At 48.1% G+C, this 23,672-nt stretch overlaps 2 protein-coding genes and 1 non-coding gene across 3 annotated transcripts; 1 reads left to right on the forward strand and 2 right to left on the reverse strand.

Annotated features, from left to right (window-relative positions):
- Nucleotides 1-558: 558 nt before the first annotated feature.
- Nucleotides 559-1,671, reverse strand: LOC124648650. The gene has a single exon (XM_047188371.1). It carries the CDS (start codon nt 1,669-1,671, stop codon nt 559-561), a length of 1,113 nt encoding a protein of 370 aa, XP_047044327.1.
- Nucleotides 1,672-13,004: 11,333 nt separating this feature from the next.
- Nucleotides 13,005-13,107, forward strand: LOC124650668. Its single transcript, XR_006987099.1, has one exon. It is a non-coding gene; the product is annotated as a U6 spliceosomal RNA (small nuclear RNA).
- Nucleotides 13,108-22,205: 9,098 nt separating this feature from the next.
- Nucleotides 22,206-23,351, reverse strand: LOC124648651. Its single transcript, XM_047188372.1, has one exon. It carries the CDS (start codon nt 23,349-23,351, stop codon nt 22,206-22,208), a length of 1,146 nt encoding a protein of 381 aa, XP_047044328.1.
- Nucleotides 23,352-23,672: the final 321 nt, after the last annotated feature.

The raw sequence follows: 23,672 nt of genomic DNA on the forward strand, positions 1-23,672 counted from the left end.
TTTTCAGTGTCTTCTTCAGGATGGTGAGGCGGCGGCTACTTCCTGAACTCAGAATAAGGTCCTCCCCGTCCTATCCTCGCTCCGGTGGTGCATCTAGCATCGGCGGAGGGCGCGTGGAGTTGTGTGTCCGGCGGATCTCCTGGGATCTGGTCGGTTTTCGTGTTCACGGGTGTGGTTTCAGGTCAGTCTCTTCCGATCTACAGTTGTCATCATTGGCGACGGTTGCTGCTCTGGTGCGCTGGTCCTTTGCGGCCTTAGCACGACGACTTCCCGTCTGTCTACTACAACAAGCTCTACTACGACAAGCTTTGCCTGACTCCGGTGATGGAGGGGCGAGGACGGCGGCGCGCCTTCGGCTCGCGCTAGTGTCTGTAGTCGTCGCTAGGTGGTCCAATGACCTATTTGTAATTTTTATTATTTTTAGGTCTCTTTGTACTACTTTTTTTGATGATTATTAATAGATCGGTGGAATTTTCGCAAAAAAAAAAAAACTCGAACAGCTCTGCAACCTATATTTCCTCGGATCAAATTAAGCATGTATCTGTGTTTGGAATTGGATCAGTGCATTAACCAGGAAGGCCACCGCCAGAGCGAACCGTCGCGGAACTTGCTCAGGTTCCCGTACTCGAGATTCTCGGTGGTAAGGTCGGCGAGGTCGAGCACGGAGACGGTGAACTTGGCGTAGACGTCCATCCCGTAGTCGTCGTCGACCACCTCGTACCCTCTGGCCACGTACATGCAGTTCCTCCTCAACCCGTTGACCTCGCTGGCCTCGACGCAGAACCCGCGGAAGTGGTCCACGAACACGGCGCGGTCGCCGATGCCGCTGCCGTCGGTGACCTCCGACCACGCGGCTGCCGGGCCCCCGACGTCCGCGCGGAAGATCTTGAGAAAGCCCTCCGAGCTGTGATATACTACTTCAAGCAAGAGGCTCGTCCTGACGATCAGAAGGAGCTCGCCGGACGACGCAACGAGCACGGAGTTGGGTTCGAGCCAGAAGCGGGCTGGCAAGACCATGTCCGGCGGCTCGATGACGCCGGCGACAGCGAAGGTTGTGCCGTCCACGGCCATGACCCTGCGGGTGCTTCCGTCCAGGAGGTAGAACGTGCCGTCGCAGTAGGTGATGCTGCTGACACGGCCAGCGTCCTGCAGCGAGCACCCGGCGACCGGACCCCACGATCCGCCGCCGCCAGAGGGGGGCAGCCGGCAGAAGAACGCGCCGTTTCCCGGCGAGACCATGATGGCATCCGGCGACCGATCCCACACCATGTCACGGAGGATCTTCCGATCGCCGTCGCGGAAGAACGGTGGCGGCAGCTTGGGCAGGCTCTCCGACGCCCCGGTGATGGGGTGCAGCAGCTTAGCCGAGGCGCCGTCGTGGGCCATGCCGAGCGTCCAGCCGCGTGGCGAAGCGAAGAGGAAGAAGAAACCGCTGGCGGCGGGGACGGGGATCTCCACGATCCTGTCGTCGGCGAGGGACCAAAGACCGCGGTTGACGCTGGAGATTTGGGAGGGCACGAGAAGCAGTGGGACGCGGCGACCGGCGGCGTGGGCCGCGGAGGCCGAGCGCCAGGATGGGCACACCGAGCGGAAGCGCGCGAGGTCTGCGTGCTCGGTGATCCTGTCGGCGATCTCCGATACGAGACCGGCCGGCAGACCGGACCAGCTCATAGTGTGTAGCCCGTGCTGGCCGGCAGCGCCGATGCGTCTTCTTGTCTTGGATTGGCTGAGGCCTGGGTTAGATGTACATTGTAGGCTAGGGAACGGAGGTAATAACAAGGCTGGCTTTGGTTGTTTGTATTTGGCTTTCCACTGATATTTTTTTTTGTTATGTACACTTCGTTACAAAAAGATTTAGTCTAGACATATTTATACTATCTCCATTCCAAAGTTTAAGCCTTATACGGAGTATTATTTTTAGAAAAATCAAACTATGTCAAACTTAACTACATAATCAATATCATTAGATAGATAATAAAACTTTTTTTATATGGTATCTATAAAACATCATATTCGTTGATAGATTCTTCTAAGAGTTAATAACACCAGGAGTACACTAACTTGTCCGTTATGTGCATTTTCATACATAAAGTTGGAACTTGGGGCATCGGGTACACCAACTTGCTAGTCCGAAACTGATCAATACATCCCGTCCGAAACAGTGCCGCGATGGACATTAGATAGCTGGATGATTTTGCGAAAACAGCCCTCATAAATAGGAATCCAAAAAATGTTCTTGCTTTGCTCGTGTCAAACTGCAGATGAGTCCTGTTTTATCTGGCAATACTAAATTCCGTACGTACGGGTAGAAAATGCATAACTGTTCGTGGACTCTGTGATCCGGTTCCTACTCCTCGAAATAGGCTTTCGCCCCGCTATATCAATATAGCACACACCGATACAACATAGTAGCAATTGCTGGGACAAACAGCACAAGTATGCCCAAAAGAAAACACAAAAGAAAAAGAAGAGAAACTAATGCCGAAAGGGTCGGATCGCCAAAAACGGGAGTGTCTCGCAACCGCTGCGCCCACCAGAGAATTCCCACCACACACCTAGCACTCTGGAGCCCCGCGTACCAAGCAGCACCTTCAAGAAGGGATTCGACGACGATGCCGCTGCTGCCCGGATTGGTCCTAGGGTTTCCCCGGTACGCGCAAGGACATGGGAGCCGAGCATCACCCAACGCCCTTCAAGAAGGAAGGGTGGCGCCCGCAGGCGTCACCGCGTCGGTGTCGGCAAAGCCGACAGGGATTTCTCCCGACCCTCGCAACCCCGTCTAGGACGCTCCATCGCGCTCCACCGCACTCACCGCCCACCACCACGCGCCACCACGGCCTTGCAGGCACCACCGCCGACTCACCGTGGCCAACGAAGCGAGGTCCGCACGGACAGGAAGGGCAACCGGAAGCGGGAGGCAGCACGTCAGCAGCCACGTCGGAGGGGCCCACCTCCACCACCAACGTGCAGACGCCGGCCGGACGCGTCGACAGAACAGACCAGGCCCACCTGGCCCGGCCGAGCCCGAGCGGGCTCGTGAAGTTCCGTCAACACGCGCAGCGTACGCGCCGCTGACCTCGCCGCCCCCAACTCCAGCCGCACCTCCGTCCGCCAAGAAGATCACCGCCGGGCAGGGAGCCGGCCCGCCCGGACCCAGATGGGGCCCGAAGGGCCCAGATCTGGGCCAGGCGAGCGCTGCCCCGAACCGCTGCGCCGTCCCGTGACCAAGGGGCCACGCCACCGCGTCGTCACCACCCGCCGTCGCGCCGCCTGGAAGGAGACGCCGCTGCCGGAAGCCCACCGACCTGGGAGCACCGCCACCTGCTGAGGAGACCCCGCGTCTCCCCTACACGCGCGCGGGGAAGGAAGATCCGCCGCCGCCGGCACCGCGCGGGCTTTGCCCGGCGGCCTGCGCCGACGGCGGCGGCGGGGAGGGGCGAAGAAGAGCTCGGGCGCTAGGGTTGGTCGCCCTCCCGTCGCCCGCGGGGAGCGACGCGGAGGGCCGAAACGTTTTTCGAGGCTTCGAAATCTTCATGATCCGGTTCCTACGCACGCCGACACCGCTGAAGTTGGAGGAGGGCGCTGCCGCTTTCGTGCCAATGGCGCCCGATACGCAGCTCCGGCCGTTGAACAAAGAGGCTCCGGACTATGGCATGATTCTTTCCCGTCTCTTTTCAATCTCGTATCCACACTTTGGGTGGGGTTCTAGGTAGGGTTTTGGTTGGGATGATCGACCTTAGATTGGATGGATTTGGTGTGGTTGTGCTGCTTGTACGTCTGGAAATCCCCTGTTTGTCATTGATTTTGAGCAAATTTGCCATGATGTGGTAATAACTGACGGCCAATGAAGCCGGAAAACACACTATTGGAAGGCATGAAGCTGCCGGCGGCGACCTCTTCGACTGGATCTGCAAGGTCGGGACGTTCAGTGAGGACGAGGTGATGATCGGCTCATTCATTGGCCTTGTTCATAGTGTCATTGTGCTTATTCATGTGTAACTGATGGATGCCATGTTCTTTTGCAGGCCAGATACTTTTCCAGCAACTCATCTGTCACTTCATGTTGTCCAACAGAGTGTTCTCCAGCTTCGGTCCCCTGTTTATGTGGTTTGAAACTCTGAATTTCAGTGCACATGCGTGTTAACTGAATTTCAGTTTACTGTTCATGTCTGGGCGTGAAGTAACGGAGAGCATAGCACTATATCTTATTCAGTGTTGCACTTCAGCAAATCTGAGTAGTAGTTTAGGCTAGCAGGCCAGCAGTCTTGCCAAGTACATTGGTACCACATAAATTTCAGCACGTGCCTTTACGAGTGTCTAGCTTATATATAATCTCATCTCTAAGCTGATGTATATCAATTGTTTACTGAATCATACCTGTGCTAAATCTCCCAGTAAAGAATCAGTGTACTAGTTAATTGTTCACATTTTTAGTTAATTTCTGCATGTTAACATCTGACTTAAGGATTAGTGTAGTAGTTGGCTGTTTTGATTTAAGTTTTGCAGATTAAACGAGTTTTCACAAGAGTTACTGAATTTATGTGTTAACTCTTGTTTATTCGGTCCTGTAGGAGGTGCTGATATTTTCTTCTCGGTGGAAATGGAACACAATGGTATTTTCTGTGGCATTGGAGAGGGTTTGCAATATGCCTCACCTACTGTAGTATATATTGACTACTGCAACCACTTGGTCTCTGCTCTGGATTGAAGATATACTAAAGCAATTGGGGCATGTAATTGATGAGAAGCTGCATGTTTATTGGTGCCTACCAGGGAAGGCCATTTGTGAGGGTTTAGTTCTTATCAAGTCAGATGAAGATATATGGGAAATGATCAAAGCTGCAGATACCCATAAGACACTTCGTCTCATGGTTGATCACTCAGATTTCCTGAGGAATTTGAGGCGGGATGTGATCATTAATAGAAGACAACAAGTGCCACCTGCAGTCTATCCAAAGAAAAACATCACAAGAGATGTTGCAGCTGAAGGCACAAGCAAGTCAGTGGAAGATGATTTTGATGACTTCTACAAGGATTATTGCCAGGAAGAAGATAGTGAAGACAGTGATGATTCTGATTTTGTGGATAGTGACTTTGAAGTTGAAGAAGGTGATGATGACCTTTTAAGGGATAATGTGGACACAGAGGTGAATGACAACAATGAAGCAATACAAGTGCAAGACTTAGAGGATGATGATGCCCTGGAGGATGCAGATTTGAATTTGAGGAAAGAACAACATGAGAAGTTGAAGTATAAGTTTCGAACATTTAATTCTTATGTTGATATGGACAATCCTATGTTCAAAGTGGGCATGTCCTTCTCTGATGTGAATGAATTTAGAGCGGCTTTGAATTCATATAGTATAAGGAATAGAAAGAAAATTAACAAAACAAGGAATGAAATAAAAAAGGGTGAATGCTTGTTGCCAAGAAGGGTGTCCATGGATGATTAGAGCATCAAAGAATAGCACGACTACAAGTTTTGTTGTTAGAGCTTATGAAGGAAAACACACATGTGAGTCAGTGTGGAAGTTAAAGACATTGACAGCTCCCTTTCTCACCCAGAAATTCCTAGATGAATTCAGGGACAATATGAAGATGGATCTGCAAACTTTTGCTAACAAAGTGCAGAGGGAATACAACATGTGTCCAGATAGGTGGAAGCTAGCAAGGGCAAAAAAAGAAGCACTGAAAATTATCTATGGGGATGAGGCAGCCCAATTTAATCAGTTGTGGGATTATGGGCAAGAATTGAGGAGATCAAATCCAGGGTCTAAGTTTTTTCTGACATGCAATAAGGTCAAGGTTGGTGACAAAACAGAGGACCACTTGGCTACATTATATTGGTCATATGATGCATTGAAAAGAGGTTTCCTAAGTGGTTGCAGGCCTTTGATTTGTGTGGATGGATGCCACATTAAAACAAGGTACAAAGGTCAGCTACTAACTGCACTAGGTATTGATCTTAATGACTGCATCTATCCCATTGCATTTGGATTGGTTGAAGTAGAGTGCACTAGTTCATGTGAGTGGTTTTTGACCACATTGAGGGACGATTTGAACATTACTAACACTTCTCCATGGACAATCATTAGTGACAAGCAAAAGGTATGCAAATGAATTATATGCACATGCTTTACTAAATTTAAAATGCATGATATACTGAATTTTATTTACATTCTTTGCTGAATTTAAAATGCATTCTTTACTGGTTTGCAGGGCCTCATCAAAGCTGTCACCAAAGTCTTCCCAGATGCAGAGCACAGGTTCTGTGTTCGACACTTGTACCAGAATTTTCAGAAGGCAGGGCATAAGGGAGAAGTATTGAAAAACAATTTGTGGGCCATTGCCAGATCCACTTGTATACCAAAGTGGCAGCACAAAATGGACAAGATGAAAGTCGCAAGTCAAGGAGCCTAAGAGTGGATTGAAGAATTGGTTCCTAGCACATGGATCAAAGCGTTCTTCAGTGATTTTCCTAAGTGTGACATGCTTTTGAACAATCATTCTGAAGTTTTCAACATGTATAATAGATTCATCAATTTGTACACAACAATCTAGTGACAACACTACTTTTGAAAATTATATCTTCCTGACATTTGTTTTCTTTGGATTCCAAAACAGCTATATTTTGCAGGCTAGAGAAATGGTTATTTTGTCAATGTTGGAAACAATTTTTTACAAGTTAATGCAAAGGGTTGAAACTAAGCAAGAGGAAGCTGAGAAATGGCCAGGCACAATATGTCCAAAGATCAAGAAGAAACTGGACAAATTTACTGAATGGAGTGCAACTTGCAGGGTTAAATCTGCAGGAAATGGACTTTATCATGTGGAATCAAATGAGATTGAGATATCATATGGTGTGGACTTACCTGGAAGATCTTGCGACTGCAAAAGATGGAAGCTATCTGAAATTCCTTGCCATCATGCAATTGCATGTTGTAGGAGTAATATGACTGCTCCAGAAAGTTTGGTTCACAGCTATTATAGTATTGGAAGTTATAGGGCAGCATATGGGTATAACTTGATTCCACTTAGAGGGAGAGCCTTTTGGGAGAAGATGAATGGAGTAAAAGTGTATCCTCCTCTATTCACAAAGGTCATGGGAAGGCCCAAGAAGAACAGAAGGAAGGCACCTGAAGAGAAGATTAAAAATGGGGCAAAACATCTCACAAAGCATGGAGTGAGTATGCATTGCTCCATTTGTGGAAATTCCGACCACAATAAGAAAGGACATGACAAGTACATTGCAAGTATCCAAGTTGAGCAAGACGAAGCTCGAGAACCAGAAGATGTAGAATCCGATGATCCTTCATACATTCAGGTATTATTTGATTGTGGGATGTAATGCAGGAAACTACAACCATATGTGTACTATTAATTCTTCTTTTCCTTCGTAGAATATAATACCCCAAAGAACAATCCTAGCCTTGGACCCAATGCATCAACAAAATAGCATGGTCTACAAGTTAGGAGTAGAGGTGTTTTTCTTTGTTATGTGATCATCTAGTGACAATAGTATCTTTCCAAGATTTTTTAAGTAATAATATTCTACTGACAGTAGTATTTTCTATACCTAATAATAAAGGAGCTAAGGTTTCTGCCAAAATTTTCGTCCAACTTTTTTTAGGACGATTTTGCCCTCCCACCAAATCCCATATTACGCACTTCTGCCACGTACCGGTTCGTTCTTAATTTTTCTTCTCCCCGTCGACAGGCTCCAGAGTCCAGATCCCTCTGCCCAACCCGCGCAGCTCCGTCTCCGAAGTGGCGCGCTCAATCTTAGTCGGGGACTCGGGGCTGCTCTCGTTTTGTCTCTCCTGCCGACGGCGGCGACGCCTCCGCGCTCCACCCGGCCGGCTCCGCATCGCCTCCCCTGGGTCCTACGGCGCGCCGCCCCGCCTTCCCCCGGTAGATTCCCTCTACTGCTATTTCGAAATTGAGATTTAGTCATCATGGGCATAGGTTGCGAGGGGACGAAGCGTGTCTGTATGCGGCGGGACGGGAGGGTGATGGCGGGGGACGCGAGGGGCTGGTGCCGGGGGGCGCTCGCCTGAGCTTCGACTGTCTTCCGTGAAGGCGCGCTCCGAGACGGTGTGAGCCGTATTTTCATCGGTGACCGTCCGTATTTTCTCCGCCCGAGGAAATTTCTCCCAATCCACCCCGCTGGCGCTCTGATTTCTTCCTGGTTTTCTAATGTGGAACCGGATGCGAGGAACAGTCTTCACATGGAATTCGGTTGATTTGTATCTCCCTGCATTCGAGATGGGTGCGGGCCAAGCAGCCACAAAGGCCGTCATGGCGTTGCTCACGGTGTACAGGGGAGGTGGGGCAATGGGAAGATACGACCGCGAGGACTCGCTGGACACCTGCAGCAAGAACCGATTCTAATTCTCCACGATTCACTGCCTTTATTAGAACCAGAAATTTTTATTGGTTCAGGACTTTGTAGGAAAAGCAAATTCTCAAGAACATGAGAAGCGAGAAGGCGGTGTCCAGATCGCTAGACACCTGCAGCAAGAACCGATTCTGATTCTCCACGATTCACTGCCTTTTTATTATTAGAACCAGAAATTTTTATTGGTTCAGGACTTTGTAGGAAAAGCAAATTCTCAAGGACATGAAAAGCAAATTCCAGATCAGATTTTATGCATTTCTCGATCTACATCTTTGTGCTAATTGGAGTGATACTATATACTGGAGTAGTGAAAATATCATTCATTAGCGTGCACTTGGTTCGTTGATTCAGAGATGCTAGACATAAGTGCCCAAGTATTGTTGATAGCTACGATTGCTCGCGACAGAATTTAACGAAACAAATTCCACTGTATTTTGCCAATGGTGCAAATTGCATCGCAGATTGACCAAAGCTGTGTCTGAAAAAGCACAATAGGTTTTTGCACGTCTTGGTTTGAATTTATGAAATAGTAAAGGCTGGGCATGCCCATCGACGACCCGTGTTCGTTTTGTGGAATGAGGACTTCAAAGCCACGGCTAGGCGTTCTAAGAGGAACTACACACTGTTCTATTGTATCGTAGCAACAATTTGGTGTGCAATATTGGGTTCAACAAAAGGTAGCACAATCTGAAAAAAGCAACCCTAAATTCTTTTTACCGTAGTTGCGTCTCCATAGAAAAAAATTCATCCATTCCCAATCATGAAATTCTCAATGTCGTAAAAAGTATCCGAAGAAAAACACAACCCGTAACAACGCACACACGTATTTCCTATGTACTTTAACAACTGTTAAGGACAAACCCTGTTTTCACTGCCACGATGTTTCCCGTCGCAACGCACGGGCAATTTTCCTAGTTCTTATTTAAGGAGAGAGCCCATGTGTCACCTAACAAAGCACATGGACCTTTACCTCAAGAAAGCTCATTTGTTCAAGCTGCTAGAGAATCTATCCCACAAAATAGAGTGAGAGTCACTACTGCTACTTCAAGAGGTAACCTGAGGGGAAGGGGAAGAGGACGGAACAATACTGCACATGTGTCAAATGATGATCACCAACCAAGCAGGGGAAGAGGAAGAGGCAGAAACACTACCGCACATGTGGGAGATGATGGGCAGCAACCAAGTAGTGGCCAAGGACGAGGTAAAAGAAAGAAGCCACAAACAAACTCATCATGCAATGTGGAAATTCAGAAAGAGGTAGACAGGGGTGCAGGGAGAGCAAGAGGAAGAGGCTCTTATGCCACATGCCCTGGTGATGGTGGTCAACCAACAACTATACCAGACCTCAATGCTGGTGTAGAGGAGGTCCCTGTCACCCACAATGCACCAACACATGATGATGCCTAGATCTTTATTGTTTTCACAATGTAATGTTTAAATAAATATAGCACAGTTGCTTGGAAGGGGAAGAGGACGATGAAAACGATGTCCCTTGCTTGGAGGTAGTGGCTGCTCTCAAGCTCAATGGATATAGACTGCGGTTCTGGAGGCAATCACCTCAGTATGTTCCTGATCCTGGGTTTAGACCTTACTTCTGGAAGGAAGCGGGAGGTGATGATGGTCCTGATGGGTTTGAAGAAGACAGAGATGATCAGCCCGAGGGAACACAGTTGGAAGGGGCAATGGATGTTGATGCCACGGCCCAAGGTCCTGGGAGTTCGAGTGGTGTTACGGCTCTAGTAGTTCAGAGAGTGGTGACGCCATATAATCACTCTCCGTCCACGCCGAGAGGAAAGGAGATAGTAGCCAGGGTGCGAGCTTCGTCGCCATCGTTGGTTGCGCCGTTACCGTCGACGGAGGGTGCCAGATCAGCTTCACCCTCTCGGGTTCGTGCTTTCATGCAGGGGCGTACGCGTCCTGCGTCGTCGTCGTCCACTTCACCGCTCTCGCCAGTTGCTTCGCCAGGCGGTATGGCGGCGTGCGACACGACGACGTCGCCGGCTTTCGACGCGGGCGCCGGACGGCCTGGCCCTGGTATCTCTTTCACTTCGGCTTTCCCGGAGGACGCCGTGGCGGCTGCTACCACGCGGAAGGAGGTGACGCTGCCGGATGTTGTGGCTGCTGCCACCACGTCGGCTGTCGTTCCTCTCATGGAGGCTGCTGCAACGGCTTCGGTTGATGTCGAGGCGACGCGTAGTGCTACTGACGCGGACACGGTCTCTTCGGTCGCTAGGGCTGCAGCGACTTCGGAGGTGCGACCGGTAGCTGCTGTGGCGGTTGCCACTTTGGAGGCCACCGCTGCGGCCGCGGCTACGTCCACGAGGGAGAGGCCGGGCTCGACCTCTAGTCCTACGTCGCCACCTTCGGCGGAGGTGCCTACTGGACTTCCGCGGGCGCTGTTGTGTGCCTCCGTGACGGTGGGGGCGTCTACACCGCCATCTCCCATATCGTCGACGGGGACTCAGCCGGGTGCGTCTTCAGACCGTGGTCAAGGGGGGTCTACACCGCCTTCTCCCTCCTTACCACGGTCGTCGACGCTTTTTGGTGCTTCGAAGGAGAGACCCCCACAGGGTCCGCAGCCTACCCACCCGCCCCTCCGGCCTCCCAGCCGGAGCTAAGGAGGAGTGGGCGATACGCGACGGCTGAGGACGGGGCCGGGGTTACGGACGAGGACATGTTGCAGAAGGCTATGCGTCGTAAGGCGGCAAAGAACCTTGATGCGGCAGGTTATTTACAGATGCACAGCTACTCTCCGTTCATGGTCTGCTCTACAGAAGGTGGAGAACCGAGACCTGTTTATGGAGGTCTGTACAGGGTTGGAGGATACGGCGAGGGATACTTTTTCCCAACATGGGTGGCAGCATAATCTACGGATTGGCCCTCCGCCTTCCTCCTAGGCGTTTTTACATTCACTCTGCTTGTTATGTAATTCGCCTCCTTTTTATTTCCATCACTTTTTGAGACTCGTTGAACGGCTGTGTGCATCTTAGTTATGCAGAGGTCGGGTGTAATTGCTTTTGAGTAATAAAGCGCCCATTATCTAAAAAAAAAAATATAGCACCTTACGATCAAGATGCCGTTTTTTTGTTTTCACAATGTACTGTTAGCTACTTGTGTTGCTTTTTATCCAAACCTGGAACATATTTGCTCATTTATTCAAATTATTGCTCTGCCTCGGTGATTCAGATTATATAATATCACATAGTTTTTCTCTTCTGTGAACACCATATGCAATTTTGTACCAAAAGCATTATTTCATCTACATGGTTATTCACGTGATGACACTTACAGTTAGTAAATCAAATTCAAAGGAAAAGTTCAGAAACAAGTATCGTGGGCTCATGCAACCTGAAACATATTAATTTTGAGTTCCATTTCGCACTCTCCTTCATTTTCCAGATGGGAGTCAACCCATCGAGGGAAGCGAGCGGGTCTGCAAAGAGCCTGAGCGCGCCGGCGCCGCAATCCAATGATCTCCTTCCAGAGGTCGTAGAGGAGGGCGGCAGCAGCGCCCTGCTCTAATATGGCAGTCTCTGTTGTCGAGGAAGCACACCTCGGGAAGGAGCTCAGCGAGGTACTCGCCGCACGCCGGGGAGGAGCTCGCCGCGCGTCGGGACGAGCTCAGGCGAGCGGGCTGACTGGGCCCTTCTCTCAGTGCCTACGGGCCGGTGAGGGAGGCGTGCCTCCGCCGCCGGTCTCTCACGGGATGCGGTCGCCGTCCGCCGCCGGTCTCACGGGATGCGGTCGTCCGTCGCTTCTGTCGATTTGGGAACGGCTTACTCAGTCTAACACACAAACTAAGCTCAAGTTTGTAACAAAATTAGGGGGGTATCAGTAAAAGTGTCAGCGCACGTGTCGCCATTGGAGGCTAATTGGACCAAAACGAATCCGCATTAGAAGTTGGTGTACCCCGGGACCCCAAGTTTTAACTTTGTGTATGAAAATGCACATAACGGACAAGTTAGTGTATCCTGATGTTATTAACTCTTCTTCTAAAAGTTTGATCAAACTTTATTTGATTGGACTTTTCAAAAATAATATAAGTTTTAAACTTTGGGATGAAGATAGTATGGATCTAAACACGAAATCGGTATCGAAGAACTGGAAAAGAGAAGAGTTGGATAAATGATTGGACGTCAGTGTAGGCGGAAGCGGAGTTGGTGAAGTCGAATTGGGTGCGCCAAGTTGATATTTGAGCCATCGCTGCTGGCTATGTTCCTCTAGATTCGGACCGATGGTACCTCACATGAAAAAGGAAATCTACAAGTAAAAGCAACAAAAGTATTGTATGTACCGTATAATCAAATTTGGAAGAACTTTATAAATTCAGCCCGACATATCACAAGACTACATGGACATAATATAGACACTACATGCACAAACAACAGAGAACTCTATAAATCCAGTTCACCAAATAAATTTTAAAATATTAAATATTAGACTCATTTCCAAGAGTTCGTTGCTAGGAATTCAAATATGCAAACAAAAACTTATTTACATTTATTGCATGAAATTTGCGTTGATTTTTTAAGTAGTAATGTATTTGGAGAAGAGAATTCTTTCCATATGGGTGAATATATGTACGGGCCTTATAAGTGAACATCTCGTCCCTTCGGGGACATCCGATAAAATTGGAACGATACAAAGAAGATTAGCATGGCCCCTGCGCAAGGATGATACGTACAAATCGAGAAAAGTGAACATCTCTATATACAATGGAATGGCTCAGATTTTGACTGCGCCTTATTTCAACTTCACGGGGGCATTTCCGAGTGTAGGCAAGGTTAGAACTCAGAAGAGGTGACACAAGAAAGCATATGCTGTGCCGCATCCATCCTTCGCACCTTGCCACTGATTAGTGATTACCCTGATTGGCATACCCCTCCATAGCTCTCATGCATCGGAAGCCTTGGACAAATAGTTGCACGTCATAGCAGCTGATTACCCTTATTCAGACATAAGCTGCACTAGGAAGTATAGGCGCGGCGCACGCCGCGCCCGTGCTGCTGAACTTCTGGCGTACATAGTTAGTCTTAATTACTTTTGAGTGTGCATCTGATAGTTTGCATGATGGTGTGTTTGAAGAGTGGCGTTTGGAAAGTGTAGAAGAGTAGGCCTTGAGAGGGAATTTTCATGGAGGGAAATGGCATAAATAATTTCTGCATGCATGTTTTCCCCACAAAGTAGCAGCGGCGAGGTTGGCACTTCAATCAATGAACACACCGCCAACATAGTGCAGGGTTATAAGACTATGAAAGTACTGATAAATGAGGTATAAGTTATACTTTTCATCTTTAATGTGAATAATTTTCCTTCTATCTTGGTTTGGCCCTCAAGGAGATGCGGGTTTTAGTGAGAGCAAGACTGCGCCATGGCCTCCCAAGCCAAGAGAAGAAAATTAGTTTATACGTATGCTTATATTTTTAAGCTTATTTAGATATTGTCCCACGGCCCGCAACAACTTTGGAATGGGACGCAGGTCAGTATGTTTCCGGGTTTTTCTCTATTTCATTTCTCTTTTTTTATTGGTTCCTTGATTTTTCGTATTTCAACTGTGTATTCTTTTGCTGCATTTTTACGATTCTTCACTATATTCGGTGAAATCAATATCATTTTAGAAGCATGAAAATTTTCAAAAAAATTGGAACCAATTTACGTGGTGAAATGTTTTTGAATTTGTATCATTTGTAAATCATGAATAATTTTTATATTTGAACCTTTTTATTCAGTGAATATTTTAAAATCTGAACCTTTTTAAAATCATGGACAATTCTCAAAAAAAAATTAATCATGAACCTTTTTAAAATCATGAACATTTTAAAATAATACCATTTTAAAGAAAGGAACATCTGAAAATGTAAGATTTTGAAGTACGTTCAGTTTTGTATAAGTTTCAAGTATTTAATTTTGTAGCTACAGAAGAAAAGAGATGATTACACGATAGTAGTCGGACAAAACAAAAATCATGAACCAGTAGTCGTTCTCGTCGCGCGTTGGGCCTGGCACACTTGGCCATGACGCGGATGCCTTTGCCTTGATATAGCGCGCCCCGTGTCCAAAGTTCTCAAAAAAAATTAGGTTGATTGGGTCCCGATTTAGCTAGTCGGTCGTGACTGTCGTTTCCTTATTCATGCTCCCGTGCTCCGCTGCTCGTTTTAGGTGCATTCATGGCGCTAGACCGATAGCTTAGGGAAGTGGCCAGTGGGGGTGGGGCAGCAGCCGACCTGCCGCCGGTGATTGAGCGGCAAATGGTCGGAGATAGCAGCCGGAGTCAGTCGATCCGGCGAGCGGCGGCCTCGTCCAGCAGGGCGCCCATCCATCACCGGCCAGTCCCCAACCCCACCAAGTCCCCACTCCCCAAGCAGGCATGCGAGCTAGGAGCTAGCAGCGGCGACGATTCGAGGACCCAGTCACATCTCTTCTCTATCAATCTTCCCTGATTTTGCTGCTGATGTGCTGCAGCATGCAAGTGCAAGCGTGGAGCAGCTGCTCCAATTCTTCCACAAATCGAACGACACAACCGCACAAGTGAGGTAATTCACTTTCCCCAAATTGCTTACTGTCTATATCAATTTCACTATTGGCTATAGCAACTAAAATTATGTGTCAACAATTTGATAGTATGATCCGTTGTTGTTTACAAATTGCAAATTAGGTACCGTGGGCAAAGCTAGTACATGGTTCATAATTTCACCCTTGTGGTTTTCGTCAAGTAATATATGCTGCAACATGCAGTCCTAGGTATATGACATCATAGGAATTCGGTTTCTATTTAGTTGTGTTAGAAGCTGAGCCTTCCTAGGTAGTTTTGAACTAAATTTTTGACTCTTAAGTAAATCAAAGGAGGAAAAGCCAGAGTAAAAGAACAACCATAACACTCTGAAGCATACTTTAACTCTGTAATATCAGGGTGTTCCTTCTACTGAAGCTTTTCTTTGTTAGTCTGCTTAGTGAACAAAAAACGGAGAGTTGGAAGCATAGCAAATCTCCTAGACGAAGCAGATAACTATAAACCAGTTTTTCTAGAACAATAGGAAGCGAAATAAGCAAAGAAATATAAAGTGGTGCTTTTGATATACTTCTTCACCACAACATGTACAACATCACACAATACAGAGAACAAAACTAAATAAGGTACCCTTTAACACATTAGCTAGAATAGTACAGAGAAAAGAACACTGTCTATATGGTTTTCTGTCTAGCTTATGTTCATTATTTTCGCAAGGGATCCATTTCTCATAGATTGTTTGACCAAAATCTGTAACCTTCAGCTGCACGAACTTCGGGTTGAGCCCTTGAACATAGTCATGATCCTACGATTAATACCGAGTAGTTAGCTTGTGGTCTGTACATAGCAACGGAATTTAAAAAATTAAGCAATAAAGATGTACCTACACACATTGACATATATCTGAAGTGTATATACAAAGCTCAACATTCAGCAGATCAACCTATAGTGTAGCCATATGTTGCATAGAGGGAGATGACATTAAGCAAACAAATGTAAAATGGTAATTTATCTGAAGTTATAGTCATGTGTTCAGAAATACCTCCATTCATCGATCAGTTGTAGCGCTGAGCACTGTTGTAGCCCGTAGATGATCAATCACCTCTTGATTTCTAGCCTGTGTAGCTGGTAAACCACTTTCATCAAATACCAATTGGCATCATCAACACTGCACATTGAAGTGTGACTACTTGAAGAAAAAAATGAAGTGCGCAAGATGGTTGCCTCGAACAAAAATACTAAGAGCCACTAAAAGTCTAGCAAAAAGGTCGAGAACAATAAAGAAACTTAGGGAAGGTCATGCTTGAACTGAAATTACTCAGCTTGCTAATGTACTGTTAATTCATAGAACCGCACCACCAACAATTCTGACTTGTTAACATTTCTTTTAAATAAAATTGTCAAGAAATGGTGAGTTGTAGCATATTGTATGAATACACTTACTACCCCCGGTTTAAAAGTATTCCTTACAATTAATCTTTGTAGATTTTCGTTGATAAAATCTGAAGTTGAAACCTCGCAATTGTTAACCTGAACATTTCCCTTTGATGAGTAGGCTTCCAACATTTGAATTTCTTTATTTCATGTTGAATAATAATCTATAATTTGAAAATAAATTATGATGAGAAGTAGACATAACTAAGTTACACTTAGAATGACTCTTTTGGAGAACCTTACATTTAAACAATTGAAACCCAAATGGACAGTCATATGTAAGAATAAAAAGGCTGCAAACATGCATAAACTAGAAACGGGACTTATAATTACCAACAAAGGTCTACCATGTAATCCGGGTGGAGTTGCACCTTGCCATCTACCAGGTGCTGATCGGTCGGAGAATGAGCAAACTGGCCAGACCTTCTATTTGCAATCTATCAATTAAAGAACCTCTCATATTTCTCACGAAACCATTCATTGAGGAAGCCAGCAACAAACCGTTTGAAAAAGAAGTACTGACTGGCTTCTCTGTCTAGTACTCATTCTAGCGTACAACAAATGGTAAAGTATGAGGTGCCCACTTTTCTCTGATATCCCATATCCCAACCTGCACTGCCAACAGCCATGGATAGAATTAAACATTTTGTAAGGAAAAAGGAAAATGCACTAAGGTAAACATAATGATAATTTTTCACATGGTCTCTTTTTATTGCAGCCATTAAAGGTAAAATTATTGGGTTCAATTTGCTTGGTTGCACTAACATCCAGATGACAGCGAAGCCACTAAACAGACTATGTGCACATTCTGCATAATAATAAAAAATGACGGAACATATGTGAAGATATTATAATGGACCGAGCAACGAAATCAGAAATATCATGCATAGGACGATGTAGGGCAGAACTTCAACATTTGAAGACAAATATATTGAGCAGGAATACATGCCTGAACACATTTGGAGTAGCTGATGTAGATAACAGGCCTTGTTTTTCTGACTCCATATTATTCAGGAATTTTTTCTCACTATGCAAAGATAAATAAAACTCCGTAGGTAACAAACTCTGAGCAAAATTAGTACCATCATCGAGGATCAACATGTGAGCATTCAATTTAAGCTGCTGGCGTCATATTGGAATATAGCAGAATAGTCAACTGAGCGGAACAAATTAGTTCTTTCAAGTTCAGAATAGGGAAGCACAAAGTCCTTCACTGCAAATGCAAGATCACAGCAAACCAGAAGTCCAGCAGACATAATCTTTCACAGAGGAGAAGAAAGCTAGGAATGTGGCCACTGCATCGAGATCTCGTCACCTGAAATCTTGAAACAAATAAAGAATAACCACACAAGTCATCTAGAACAACAGAACAAATAAGTAAACACTCAGGAATACAAAGGAAATGTGCTGATTCCAATCAACGGATTGTTACCCTGAAGATGGTTCACTTGAGGGGCTGGAGACAGATCTGGCAGGAGGATTTGGGAGCGTATCTTGATGGGAATCTCGCCAAAAGACCTCCTTATGTCGCTGCCGCCACCCATGGGCGCCTGCACTTTAGGGCTTGCAAAGTTGTATTGAGAGAGAGAGAGAGATCCTCCACCACGTCCCCCTCATACCCTGCCCCCGCCGTCACCCCACTCATCCCATCTTAGAGATCCCGGACACGTACTGAAGAACGGAGACCACCACCACCGCTGCTCTGTATCTCCATGGATGGAAGGGCAGTCTATCTTCCCCAGCGGAGGCGCAGCCGCACGGAGACGGAGCGGCGCCGGCGTCCAATGGAAAGAAGAACGGCTGCTGTCTGGCCTTCCTCAGCAGCGGCGCGGTCGCACGGAGATGGAGCGGTCGGACGGAGGAGCGAACGTCGGCCTGCCGTATGGCTTTCGTGGGCGGCGGCGGCGGGTTTCCTGTCCCTAGCACATCGGAGAGGCAGAGAGAAGAGAAAGGTGAGGCAGAACAATTGCTCGTATCTGGTGTTGGGAACCGTGGGCACACAGCTTTGTCCACCGCTTTGACCACTTTTCTAATAAAAACAAAAAAACAAAAAAACCGGGAAACCGGGAGTGACCGGAACTGTAGAAAGCAAGTGCGGTGCAGAACTGAACTCAATTTACAGTGCTAAGGGGTGGTCTACAGTAGAAAGAAAAAGTCTGGCAACTTCTGATTGGAGGAAAGGCTTCCATCAATAGTGCCCAAAACTTGCCCAAAACTCTGAAATTTTAGCAAACCGGGTCAGCTTTTATATAGGTATAAATAGGTTCAAAACGCCCGAGAATCAAGAAATCATTAGAGACCAACTTGCAGATTGACACATCGGTGAACACATGATTATAGAACACTCGAAAGGAGAAGAAATTAGGACCATCAAACAGTCCAAATCATTCATTCCATATATAAACTCCAGAAAAAATTCCGCTCTGCATTCCAACGACTCAAATTCAAACCAGCAAAGTCAACCACGTAGCTCTGTTCCCCAACCTTCTTGGACGCGGATTTCGCCCTATATTGTTTATTGTTTCGGTTGTATACTTGTACCAGCTGGAGAGTATAATAAGATATCAGTACAATACAATTACTTGCAAAAAATAGCTGATACAACCTTATTTTTCTACTCCCTCCGGTGTAAAATAAGGACGCGTTTGGTAGCATGTAGCAGTTTCCTCCACCACTGTCGCAGTGGGAAGAAGACTCATGCGCGTCGCCGATGGGTCATGAGCCATAAAAGCCACGTTATTTGTTGGCTTGCACAGAGTTTTTTCGGCCCGTGGAGATTTGGCTTTGCCCGTTTAGTAGGTCGGTTTTCATGTCTGGTAGCAGCCCAGAATGACGCCCCTCTTGTTTGGTTGCACCATATAATCTGCTTCTGCTTACCTCTTCCCTTCAGTTGTGAGGTTACCAGCGATCAACAGCAGAAGCAAGAACACAATCACATCTCTGCCAGACTTAGCACTGATCATAGTTCACGGTCATAGTTCAAACACGGTCATAATTCACGACACAAGACGATCATAGTTCACGACACAGCAGACACGATCATAGTTCAACACACGACACGAACAACAACTAGACACAGACATGGTAACAGCGACATAGAACCAGGTAAGCTTCAGATATGACTTTCAAAGACGACACACCTGGTGGCATCGCCATGGTAACGGCACATGGTCATCACCTTAGTGCAGGTGTGGTCAAAGATGACCACACTGTACTCGAAGGAGGGCACCTTCTTGAAGATGAGGAACTGGCCTACCTGCTGCTGATGAGCGACGGCGAAGCCCGCCCACCCCTGGTCGATGTATGCGTCATCGCCTTCTCTCACTGTAGTCATCCTCCGGTTGCAGTCAGTGTTGGTGGTGACGATGATGTTCGAAAGGATTTCTCCGAACCACCTGACGAAATCTTGAGGGATCCGGAGCCAGCTGAAGGTGGTCCTGAAGACGATGTGCAGGAACTGGTCCGGCCCTACATCCGGCTGAAAGTGGCCGACGTTAGCCGCTCTTCGCTTCTTCGACGGTCTCTCCTTGGGGGTCTCAGTAGGTGTCCCATGCTTGAACTTCTCAGTCTGCCACAAGAACACACGGCATTAGAGGTTTGCCTGCTTACAAGTATATAGATCAAAACGAATATTGAAAACATGTGATGCCTCATACATTGGCTCACACGGCAGCTCAAGAGACCGCCCTCAAACTAAGTCTAGTGTGCAAGTAATCACACACACGACTAAATTTGAGGGTAGCATCTTGCCTTCCAGTGTGTCATTGTTCAATCATTGGCCAATGCACTAGACAAACAAAATGAGGCCTCATATATTGGATCACACGGTAGGCAAAGGGACTGTCCGCAAACTAAGTCTAGTGTGCAAGTAATATGGCACACATGACTAAGTTTGAGGGAAGCACCCTGCGTTCTGTTGTGCCATAGTTAAATCATTGGACATTGCAGAACTGAAGAAGTACAAACATGGAAAGCAAGGTAGCATAGGCCTCATACAATGAGGAAAGATGGAGGCGATGTTTGATCAGAACCAATGGCATGGTCATGTTCAGCCATGCCATAGGTGATCAATCATCTCCTCACACACTATGATTCCCGGTTACAATCATCGGCCTAGTTTAATCAGAAATAACACAATCTAGAACGAACTACCGCGACTCATTCCGCACAACAATCTGAACATTCGAAACTCCAGCACAAAAAACGCTTTCTCTCTCTGAATGCACAGTAAAATCTGACAGTTTCAGGAATCCACATTCCGATCTAGAAAGGATCTACCACGGTTGGAGATTAGAGTAACAGATCTAAGCAAATCGAGTCGTGGACACCAAGATCTCGACAAGAACAACAACCAATGGGGACGAACACCTTGCAAACATAAATCCGAACCATATCCTAATGGAAATCCTAGCAGATCTGATGTGCATGTCGTCGCAAATGCCCGAGAATGGCATGTTCTGGCACAACGAGTAAGAAGGTGAGAAGGAGAGGTCGTTACCGCCATTTTTCCGGCCGAGGATGAGCTCGAGGTCGCGGGCGAACTCGAGATGCCGATGAAGACTGCGGAGCAGGTTCTGGCCGATGTTGCGGTGCTGCTTGCCGACGTCTCCTCCTCCGGTACCGGTGCTCCTCCGTGCGGCAGTCTGACGGATTGGTCGGCGGGAGGAGAACCGTCGGGTGAAGTGACAGTTTGGGGAAGGTGAGAGTGCGGTCGCAAGTGAGAGTAAGAAGAGGGGAGCGGTGATGCTAATTATGGCACGTGTTCCCGAAGGGATGCGGCGTTTCCGCCTCCCTTCCCCACGCGTGCAGCCTTCTGGCCGCAACGGGCCTGGTCCCGGAGAAACTGCCATTCCGGACGTTCCTCCTTGGCCTGTCTCGGGGGTGCTTTAAAACCCGGTTCCTGCAAGAACGCAGCGGCATGCAGGCAACCAAACGACCCATTCCAAGACCTAGCCCATGCAAAAAAAAAAAAACTCATCTGCAGGCTACCAAACAGTCCTAAGTGTCTCAATATACATGGTGGGTTGCCTCGATTCGCCGCCAGCGTGAGCCAGGGCTGTTTGTCTGGACATGTACGGCGGAGGCCACCGACGGCACGTGGAGAGGTCGGGCGCGCATGCTGTGGAGGCCATCGGCAGGGAGCAGGGAGCACAGGAAGCGACGGGATAGGGGGCAACGGTTTGGGGTAGGAGCAACACCTCGTTGTTGTGGACTAGCTCGGGCATGCAACAGTTCATGGGAGGTTAATCGGGCGAGTTGGCGACGTCGATGTACGCCACCATGGACACGCATCACGCGAACTGGCGGCGACATGGAGAGGCGAGGGGAAGGACGAGAGGATTTGTGCCTGGATGAGAGGTTGGGGTCTTGGGGATGACGATGGGCTGTTTATCAGCTTCCCCGAAGTTTTGGGTTTTTTCTTGGAGAAATTATACACTAGTGGAACCCACTTGGACCGACAGATGAGGTCCATAACTTGCCATGTCAGTAAATACACAGCTCTCCCAACACCAGTGACCGATCTTCGGTGACTGTAAATACGTATTCTCTTAGTACGTTGACGTAATCTAATCCTGCCGACAAGTTCTAGTATCCACCATGTATTTTACTCCCAAACAGAGAGACGAGGAAGAAGATTGGAAGATCTAAAAGTGACTGTTTTTTATGGACGAACCGGTGAGGCAGTGACTATGTTCAATACCTTCTTACATATCCATCACAAGGCTTTTTTCTTTCAAAAAAAGAGAGCTCAAATTATAAGCAAACAAAACATGCCGATCTCTGCAAAAGTACAACACATGAAACTCGATTAGCTCATATTCCTGCAAAAAGAATGAATACGATCGAAGCACCTTTGTCGGGATGTCAATGCAGATTTGGCATGAACCAGGTAGGCCATTGCAAATGCCTACCGTAGCGACAGTTCATCAAGTTACCGTGCGAGAGATTTTGGGTGGTAAGGTCGGCGAGATCCAGCACGGACACGCTGTACACCCCGTAGAGTACGTCCATCCCGCACTCGTCGTCGACCAGGCAGTTCGTGCTGGCCACGTACATGCAGTTTCTCCGCAACCCATTGACCCCGTTGGCCTCCACGCAGAACCCCCGGAGGTGGTCCACGAACACGGCTCGGTCGCCGATGTCGCCACCGGCGATCTCCGACCACCCGGCCGCCGGGCTCCGGCTGTCCGCGCGGAACGCCTTGAATAGACCCTCCGACTCCGAGTCGGCACGGCATCCTGCTTTGAACAGGAGGTGCGACCTGACGAGCAGGAGGAGCTCGCCGGATGATGCGACAAGCGTGGTCTCAGGTGTGCGCCAGGAGCGGGTTGGCGAGGGCGCGACCATGTCTGGTGGCTCGATCACGGAGGCGACGGCGAAGGTTGTGCCGTCCACGGCCATGATCCTGCGGGTGCGCCCGTCCAGGAGGTAGAACGTGCCGTCGCAGTAGGTGATGCTGCTGGTATCGGCAGCCTGCGAGCATCCGGCTACAGGGCTCCACGATCCGCCGTCCGGAGCCGGCAGCCGGCAGAAGTACGCGCCCTTGCCCGGCCCCGGCGACACCATGACAGCGTCCGGCGACCGATCCCACAACATGTTTTGGAGGGTGCTCCGATAGACGCGGAACGGGGACGGCAGCGCCGGCAGGCTCTCCGACGCGCCGGTGAAGGGGTTCTGTAACGTGACCGCGAAGTCTATGGTCACGCTGAGCGCCCAGCCGCGCGGCGAGGCGAAGCGGAAGGAGAGGCTGGCGAAGCGGAAAGGGAGGCTTCTCGAGGTAGGCATGGGGGTCTGCGAGATGCTGCCGTCGGCGAGGGACCACGAGCCGGCGGTGGGCACGAGGAGCAGAGGGATGCGGCGGCGGGCGGCGTGCACCGCCGAAGCCGAGCGCCATGACGGGCACACCGAGCGGAAGCGCGCAAAGTCCGCGTGACCGGTGATCCGGTCGGCGACCCCGCCGACCAAGTCGAATGGTAGGTCGAACCAGCTCACAGTGTTGGTTGGCGCCATCTTGGGTTGATAGAGGGATGGATGGAAATGGAAGAAGGCAGAGCTTAGAGCGTGGGTGCTCGTTTGAGATGGAGGCGACTTGAGGAAGAACGCTCCGTCTCATTTGATAATTTTCGTTCATGCAATAAAAACATGCTCCGCGTTGCTCGCCGACCAGAAATTTGGTCCACAGTTGATAGCAGATTTAGCTTGCCAATTTTTGTAGAAGTGGTATTACATGGAGAACGGATTTTCTAAGGCAACCGGTTCCTGCCGGTTTTAATCTCACCGGTGGTGGCCTCGTGATCCGTGCGAATTTATTTCTAGTTTGTTGCCTATTTC

This window comes from Lolium rigidum, chromosome 4, assembly GCF_022539505.1.
Source record: "Lolium rigidum isolate FL_2022 chromosome 4, APGP_CSIRO_Lrig_0.1, whole genome shotgun sequence".
NCBI lineage: Eukaryota > Viridiplantae > Streptophyta > Magnoliopsida > Poales > Poaceae > Lolium > Lolium rigidum.

Excerpts from the sequence above, each read along its gene's own strand:
- LOC124648650 (XM_047188371.1), bottom strand. The coding sequence starts at position 1,671 with ATGAGCTGGTCCGGTCTGCCGGCCGGTCTCGTATCGGAGATCGCCGAC.
- LOC124648651 (XM_047188372.1), bottom strand. The coding sequence starts at position 23,351 with ATGGCGCCAACCAACACTGTGAGCTGGTTCGACCTACCATTCGACTTG.